General features: G+C 44.3%; 1 protein-coding gene across 1 annotated transcript; it reads right to left on the bottom strand.

Moving 5' to 3' along the window:
• Positions 1–4,418: 4,418 nt before the first annotated feature.
• On the bottom strand, positions 4,419–8,629 carry LOC140913763 (olfactory receptor 5W2-like). Its single transcript, XM_073350562.1, has 2 exons — positions 8,597–8,629; positions 4,419–5,360 (listed from the first exon to the last, which is right to left on the bottom strand). The coding sequence occupies exons 1-2, from the start codon at positions 8,627–8,629 to the stop codon at positions 4,419–4,421; spliced, it is 975 nt and encodes a 324-aa protein (XP_073206663.1).
• Positions 8,630–9,050: the final 421 nt, after the last annotated feature.

Raw genomic sequence — 9,050 nt, 5'->3', positions numbered from 1 at the left:
GATTAGTCAGGCATGACCTTCCCTTGGTGAATCCATGCTGGCTGTTCCTGATCACCTTCCTCTCATGCAAGTGCTTCAGGATTGATTCTTTGAGGACCTGCTCCATGATTTTTCCAGGGACTGAGGTGAGGCTGACTGGCCTGTAGTTCCCAGGATCCTCCTTCTTCCCTTTTTTAAAGATTGGCACTACATTAGCCTTTTTCCAGTCATCCGGGACTTCCCCGGTTCGCCACGAGTTTTCAAAGATAATGGCCAATGGCTCTGCAATCACAGCCGCCAATTCCTTCAGTACTCTCGGATGCAACTCGTCCGGCCCCATGGACTTGTGCACATCCAGCTTTTCTAAATAGTCCCTAACCACCTCTATCTCCACAGAGGGCTGGCCATCTCTTCCCCATTTTAATTAAAGGCCAAAATGCTCTCAAACTGTCTTGTTTGCCCATGACTTGGTGGTACCTCTTTGTTTTCCCTCCTTTCACTTACAATGATTTGAGGACGGAAGCAGTACCTGCTCAGAACCCTAAAATCAGAACCATTAAATCAAGAGTTGAATCTTTCCCTGTTTGCTAACCATACCAAAGTTAACCTGAATACCTCTGTATCTGCTTCCTGGGTTGACTTTGAGATTTCCTCCCTGGAGCATCTTTGTTCGCAGGACAACAGGTGTGCACAGCATATGCTATTCATATTGTTGCTGTGTCTTTCCTTGTTTAAATGGAACACAGAGGGCCAGAGTATCAGCTGGTCTCAATCACTGTCTCTCCCGAGAGGCCTTTGAATATAATGCAAAACTGAGGTGACTGTATTCCCCTTCAATTGTTGGTCACTGGTGGTTAACACTGAAGATCTCTGCATCATATCTGCAGATTCTGCAACAAAGTATCTCCAAGCATGCCACTCCACTTCCTCCCTCCTGTCATCTGGTGTGCTGTTTTCCCTGTCAGCCTGGGCCTCCCACACACTGTCTTGTAGAGCCATACACGCTAGCCTGGTGAATCACAGAACCAGAGTCTGAGTCACGCCCACAAAGCTGCAGATATATTCTAATCTAGACTGAAACCAGTTCAGCAGGATACCTGCCTCCAGCACGCAGACACCCAGCTTCCAATGGAATCTACAGCCCAAATAAATCCATTTTATTCTGTATACATGTAACACAGGGTAAAATGATAAATGTTCGCCCTCTATATCACTGCAAGACAGATATGCACAGCTCTTTGCCCCCCCAAGGTAACAATTACTCACACTGAGTTTGTAAATAAACAGAAGTGATTTTATTAAGCATAAAAAGTAGGATTTAAGTTATTTTAAGTCATAACAGATAGAACAAAGTAAATCACAAAGAAAAACAAGCAAGGCTGAGCTTAATACACTCAGAAATCAGTTACAAACTTTAACTTCTCACCCCAATTGTGACTTTAGGTAAAATCCTTCTCAGGTCAGATGCCTTTTCTGAGCTGGGTCCAGCCTATTCTCACCAACCCCTGTGGTTACAGTACTTATGTTTCCAGGTGCTTCTCTGTATCTCTGTGGGGTGGGGAGGCTGTCTCTTAAGCCAGATGAAGACACTCATTTGCTTCCCCACTTTATATATAACTTCCCCAAGGTGGAAAACCTTTGTTTGGAATTCCACCCCCCCTCAGGAAAAGTACCAGCTTCAAGATGGAGCTCAGTATCTGGCGACTTCGTCACATGTCACTGTAAGACCCCAATTTCCATTCTTCCTGGTTTCTCCCACACCTACACAGGAAGGCTTGCAGGTAAACAGACCCATTTAAAGTTAATTGATTCTGAAGGACCTTTAAAGGCTTCCACTTAATATGTCTAAATCAGTAATGCAAATTTATATCTTATTCTCCTAATTCCAGACACAAAAAATAATCCATGTAAACAAATAGTATGAACACACTTAGTAGAGTATAAGATTTATAATGGCATGTTACAGGGGCACTTATCTTAAAGCATATTCATTATGTCTTATTCAGAAGCATATTTTCATAAAGCATATGGAGTGCAATATCACACAGAGCTTTGCCCAGCACTGGACAGAAGGGGAATTGAACCCAGATCTCCCACCTCACAGGTGTACGCCCCAACTGTTGGGCTAAAAATTACGAAGAGAAGGACCACCACTGCTTTCTACAGTGATCGGGTTGTGACCAGCATCGAAATCCCCCCCCACACACACACACAAACATTGTTTTGGGAAAAAGCTATTTGGCGTGTTTGTAACACATTTGTGAATAGTTTCAGGTCTATCCAAATGGTAATATTTTTGACAATAAATTATTAGTCCAGAAGAAATTCACTTATTTCTAGACACCTTTATGTACCAACACTGGGAAATTACGTAAAGAGAGGTTTGGAGAGGTGACCAACAAATAACGTGGAATACAGTCACCTCAGTTTTGTATCATGTTAAATGACCTCACCGGAGAGACAGAGATCCAGATGAGCTGACTCTCTGGCCCTCTGTGTTCCATTTCCACAAGGAAGGATACGGCAACAACATTAATTGTATGTTCTGTGCACACCTGTTGTCCTGGGAGCAAAGATGCTCCAGGGAGCAAATCTCAAAGTCATCAAAGCCAAAGTTAACCTCTGCCCCCCAAAAAAGCAGCTCCATATGTATTAAGGGCAACATTGGTGTGGTGAGCAAACAGGGAAATATTCGACTCTGATTTTACGGTTCTGATTTTCGGGATCTGAGCAGGTACTGCTTTCATCCTCAACTCATTGTAAGTGAAGGGAGGAAAAACTAAGAGGTACAAGGAAGTGATAGGTAAGCAAGTCAGTTTCAGAGCATTTCAGCCTCTCTTTGAAATGACATTCATGGGAGGGGAAGGAAGGAATTATGCTGAGAGTAAAAATTTCGGAACGTATTTACCTATCAAAAGAAGGAAAGAGCTTTACAAGGGAGGGAGAAGAATGATGGAAAAGGAGAGAAAAAATAGCTTAAATAGGAAGTGGGAAAACTGCCCCATCGATTCAGGGAATGTCTGTACTAAAGCCATTACATTGACTCAGCTGTGATTTGAAGCAGCGCCACAGTGTAGATGCTTTCCACGTTGATGGAAGGGTTTTTCCTTCGATGTAGTTAATCCACTTCTCCGAGAGGCAGTATCTAGGTCAATGGAAGAATTACACTGAGGGTCAGTACAACCCAACTGCCTCGCACAGCATATGAAAAGTTTCCCCACCCTGTGTGATGGAGCTGTGTTGATCTTATTTTTCAGCATAAACCAAGCCTCAAAAAAGCTGTCTATGGAAAAGACCAGTTGGGAAATCTAGTCCTATCTCCCTGCCAGGGCACCAGGATCCCCTTCAGCTCTTTTTGTTCAGGCAAGTTGAAAATATTACAGCTGTCCCAGATTCCTAGTAGAGATTCTTCTGCATTCTGATCGAGCTCAGTGTCAGGCTGTGTGTGTGTAGTGGACACTCTGTCTCTGTGTGTGTATGTTTGGTGTGCAGTGGGCCGTGTGTGTGTTTTGTGTAGTGGGGATTGTGTGTGTGTGTGTGTGTATAGTGTGCCTTCTGCGTGTGTGTGTGCATTTTGTGTGCATTGGGGACTCTGTGTGTTGTGTGTACTGGGTACTTTGTGTATGTGTGTTTGGTTGCAGGGGGCACTATGTGTGTGCATGTTGTGAGCGGTACATTGGAGCTGAATGTCAAATGAAGGCAGGTGCATGTTCTTTGCCCTGCCCACTGCTCAGGCTGGAGTCCCTGCTCCCTCCAGTGCAGGGCTCCTTGTGACATCATAAAATCATAGGAGTGGAAGGGACTTCGAGAGGTCATCTAGCCCCAGTCCCCTGCACTCACAGCACAACTGAGTATTAACTTGATGATCCCTGACAGGTGTTTGTCTAATCTGCTCCTAAAAATCTCCAGTGGTGGAGTTTACATAACCTTACTGGGTAAGTTATTCCAGTGCTTAGCCGCCCTCACTGTTGGGATGTTTTTCCTAATGTCCAACCTAAACCACCTTTCGTGCAATTGAAGTCCCTCTGTTCTTGTGCTGTCATCCCCCTCCCCCTCAACTCTCCCCCATCCACACACACACTTTTTTGCAGTTTTATTCCTGAACACTGTGTGATGGTTTGGGTCACAGAAACCCCTTTGGAACTGCCACCCAATGTCCTGAGATGTGAAGTTCAATGTCTCCCTCTCCGTGGATGCCTCTAGCCACAAGCTTATAAAATCATTCTCTCTTTCTGGACCTGTGAATCTTCCTCAGGCTTTCTCAACTGATCTCCGTTGGGGCTTGCAGACCTTCTTGGAATACAAACAAATTAATAATAATAACAATACAAAAAGGATAATACTGACAGGGGCTCTGCAAAATTCGTTTGTAATGGACTGGGAATTGAATTCACCTGTTTCCAATCCCCAGCATTAAACCAATACAGAGTTAAACAGATTCAAGAATTGGTTAGGCATTTATTCATTGCTTTCCTCAAGGCATCCTTCACCTCCATGTTCCTCAGGCTGTAGATGAGGGGGTTCAACATGGGAATCACCAGTGTGTAAAACACTGAGGTCACTTTGTCTCTGTCCGTGGGATACCTGGTGGTGGGACGTAAATACATGAATAAGAAGGTTCCAAAAAACAGGACCACAGCAGTTAAGTGGAAAGTGCAGGTGGAGAAGGCTTTGCGCCTGCCTTTGGCAGAGCAGATCTGCAGGATGGTGGAGATGATATAGACATAGGAGAGGAGGACAGTCACAAAGCTGCTCACTGTAATGCAGCTCATGAAAGCAAACACTACAATCTCATTGATGCGGGTGTCAGAGCAGGAGAGCGCCAACAGTGGGAGGACATCACAGAAAAAATGATTGATGATGTTGGAGCTGCAGAAAGACATCTGAAATGTACAACACATGTATATCATTGAATCCAAAACCCCCACAGTGTACACCCCAGCCACCAGCTGTTTACAAAGCTGTCTGGACATGGTGACCGTATAGAGCAGCGGGTTACAGATGGCCACATAACGGTCATACGCCATCACAGCCAGCAAGAGGCACTCAACATCTCCAAAAATGATAGAGAGATGCATTTGCACAGTGCAGGCAGTGAAAGAAATGCTTTTCCTCTCGGCTAAGAAATTCTGCAGCATCTTAGGGGAAATTATCAAGGAAATGCAGAGGTCACAGAAAGACAAATTCCTGAGGAAAAAGTACATGGGGGTGTGGAGTCGGGGATCAATTGTGATTAACAAAATCATTCCCCCATTCCCCACCAGAGTGATCCCATAAATCAGTAGGAACACCCCAAACAGAGGAACCTGCAGCTGTGGATGATCTGTCAGTCCTGAGAGAATGAATTCAGTCACCTCCGAGTGATTTCCCTCTTCCATCTCCTCTGAACAGAGATCAGGCTGCGACAGAGATGTGGGCATGTGGATGGTGCGGAAAACCTGTCCCTTCTTTGTAATGAAGTAAGTGAAGATAAATGGAGATCAGTTTCTCAATGGACATCAGTACCTGCTCAGGGAAGGGCTTGGTCCACAGAGCCAGATGTTCACAGCTGGTCATTCCAGGTGTTCGATAAAATGCACACGCTCTGCAAACACAATGACATGCAGGTTAATCATGTTCCACAGAGAAACACTCCAGTTCACTACTCCAAACAGAAAACTGTGACTTGTGACTCTGTTGTGAGAGAATCAGTCTGAAGAGATTATTCCTTAGTTAAACAAGGTGTGAGAGTAAAGGAGTGCCAATCTTTCCACCCTCTTTTGGCAAGCCGAGCTTTTAGGCTTGGCATCTCCATTTGGGGTAAAGTTGCCAACTGTGCTAATTCAGCTTTTTGCCATTTACTTTATCCTGTATGAAAACCCGGAGACATAATGGAAAGCCCTGGCTTCAGTAACTATGTAATTGTCTATTTTTTTCCAACCAAGGAGGTCGTCTCTTTAGCTGAAGGGGTAGGAGTTGGGGCTGATACTTTTAGTGCTGGACATCTTGAATTTAATACCTGCTGATCACCATGGTGTCTGCATTTGTGTGCATGCATGTAATTCAGGACAATAGCATGTACCTGCTGAGAAGAGAGAGAGAGATGTGGCGGCGTTTCCCCATCAACAGAAACTGCGAGTTTGGAGCATTTGGGAAATTTTATACTGAGATGTGTGATCTATGGGACATGGTTCCTGAAGCAACTGGGAATACATGAGCTCAGAGAAACACAAAACCTAATTAATGCATTCAGTGAACCAAAGCCACCCTCAGTGTAATTGGTGCCCTGGGGATTAATTTGACCTACTCTTTCTTACAGTGCTATCAAATGATGCAATTTCTACCAGAGTTACAGAGTATGAGGCTTGGGGTATATTTCATCCTGCTGTTTTCAGTGACATCTGGGTACTGAGTAGAAGTGATACACAAAGGGTTGGGTTTTTTTTCTGGAGACCAAAATCTTTTAGATAAAAACTTCATATTTCGACTCAGAAATATCACGCAGGTGCCTCAGGTACCACACACCACCAATCACTTCCGTGGGCCAGGCTCCCAGTCTGGAATACATCCTCCATGATGCATGATGGTCTCTCCTCTTGCTGAACTGCCTTGGAACATCACCAGAGTCCCACAGCCATGGTTTAGGGAGGAGGAAAGTTTGACTTTTTTGATGGATTTAATTGAATTGAAAATCAAATTTCCCATCAGAAAAACTTCTCAAGAAAAATTTTCAACCAGACTTAGCAACACATTTGCAATCAATGGGACAGAAAGTTAGATACAGGTGAAACGTACTAATTATTTGTAGCCATAGCTGATATCTTCACAGCCTTTCCTGGTTTCAGATTCACCTCATTGTCCTGGCCTCAGCAGGTGCAATGTAAACCTGTAAGATACATAAGAGTATTCCAGATTATTGAGCTATTAATGGCATTCCAATCACCATGGTATCCTATGTCCTTCCTATGATAGCTTACTCCCCAAAATAGGAAAGATAGTTTCACTCATTTTTGCCTGATGGAGACCACATGGTGACCAGGGGAGCTCAGGATGAGACCACAGTATGCTCCGGACTTCTGCAGTTCACAAAACTATCCCTCTTGCATGGCTGCTATCTGCACACAGAGCTCAGCTTTAAGATGTTAAATAAATCCATGAGTCAACTAGAAATAGTCATCCTCTCATCGCAAATATTAATACAATATTTTTGATCATGTAAGTGGCGTTATAAGATAGCACTGTATCATGTTATTAATACATGTTCAAAGTGCTTCCTTTATCCCTTCCAATGCAGTAAATCAATGGGGAGGCAGAGTGAGAGAGAGACGTCATAGGATATCTTGCAAACAGAGTGTGACGTTGTACCCCTTCTCTCTTCTGGGTGAAGGGGTTTCCACCCACAAGAGAGAGAGAGTATCTAAGCTCCTGTGGAGCAGGATCTGTGCAGAGCTGATTGCTTTGAGACACTGGTTGTGATTTTAAGTGAATTTTGGGTGTGGTGGGTGGAGAACAGACAAAGTGGTAACAAATTTGTTATTTTCTGTTTCCTTATTTAGGGTAAGGGAAATAGGGATGGAAAAATAAGCAAAATAAGTATGAGTGAAAATCAGAAGAAGCTAGAACTGCACAAGTTGCAAAGTGCCCAGAAAGGCTGAACACTGGGCACTGGGAAAGTCTCTGTTAACTAAGAAGCCCCTGATCCGAGTGAATCTCAGTTTCTCTGAACTGCAGAGGGGCGTGGCCCAGCAGAAGAAAGCAGGAAAATGATGACCAATGAGGCAGCTGCTAAACCAGAGCTGGCCAGTCGGGAAAGAGAAGAGAAGGCAAAGGACCGGGAGTTTCAATTGAAGATCAAAGAAGCTGAGGCAACTGCGTACAGAAGGGCTATGGAAGCTGAGGCAGCCACTTACAATGAGTCCTGGGATTAAGAGACAGAGAAATACAGGCTCAGATTGAGGCCCAGAAGCATGAACTGGCTGTTGTGGAGTGGAAGAGACAAAACCCTCCAGGAGCTGCCCCACTTCCCCAAAAATACCCAAATGGAAGCAGTATGTCGGCAGTAGGAAGAGTACAGTGATTTTGCCGAATATTTCATCTCCTTACTTCCCTTCCCATAAATGGCGGACTGTAATTTGAATTAAAGGCCAAAATGCTCTGAAACTGACTTGTTTGCCCATGACTTGGTGGTATCTCTTTATTTCCCCTCCTTTCACTTGCAATGAGTTGAGAATGAAAGCAATACCTTCTCAGAACTGTAAAAATCAGACGAAGAGTCGAACTTTTCCCTGTTTGCTAACCACACCAACGTTATCCTTAATACCTCTGGAGCTGCTTACTGGGATGACTTTGAGATTTGCTCCCTGAAGCATCTTTGCTCCCAGGACTACAGGTGTGCACAGCACATGCAATTAATGCTGTTGCCTTCCTTGTGAAATGGAACACAGAGAGCCAGAGCTTTAGCTGGTCTGGATGGCTCTCTCTCCCTTGAGGTCTTTTGAATATGATACAAAACTGAGGTGACTGTATTCCACTTCATGTGTTGGTCACCTCTCCAAAAGTCTCTGTAAGTAATTTTCCAGCTTTGGGACACAAAAGTATCTAGAAATGGGTGAATTTCTTCTGGACTAATCATAGAAACATAGACTTTAAGGTCAGAAGGGACTATTATCATTCTCTACTCTGACCTCCTGTACAACGCAGGCCACAGAATCTCACCCACCCACTCCTGTAACAAACCTCTAACCTCTCTCTGAGCTATTGAAGTCCTCATATCATGGTTTAAAGACTTTGAGGTGCAGAGAATCCTCCAGCAAGTGGCCCATACCCCACGCTGCAGAGGAAGGCGAAAAAACCCCAGAGCCTCTGACAATCTGCCCTGGAGGAAAATTCCTTCCCGACCCCAAATATGGTGATCAGCTAAATCCTGAGCACGTGGGCAAGACTCACCAGCCAGGCACCCTGGAAAGAATTCTCTGTAGAAACTCAGATCCCATCCCATCTAACATCCCATCACAGGCCATTGGGCACATCTCCCGCTAATAGTTGAAGATCAATTAATTGACAAAATTAGGCAATCCCATCATCTTATCCCT

Source organism: Lepidochelys kempii, chromosome 6, assembly GCF_965140265.1.
Source record: "Lepidochelys kempii isolate rLepKem1 chromosome 6, rLepKem1.hap2, whole genome shotgun sequence".
NCBI classification, from domain to species: Eukaryota; Metazoa; Chordata; order Testudines; family Cheloniidae; genus Lepidochelys; species Lepidochelys kempii.
This window is presented reverse-complemented; position numbering and strand designations above follow the sequence as displayed.

Excerpts from the sequence above, each read along its gene's own strand:
- LOC140913763 (XM_073350562.1), bottom strand. The coding sequence starts at position 8,629 with ATGATAATAGTCCCTTCTGACCTTAAAGTCTAT. Across the intron at positions 5,361-8,596 it reads CTTCTGACCTTAAAGTCTAT|GAGATGGAAGAGGGAAATCA; the intron begins GTTTCTATGATT and ends CTCTGTTCAGAG.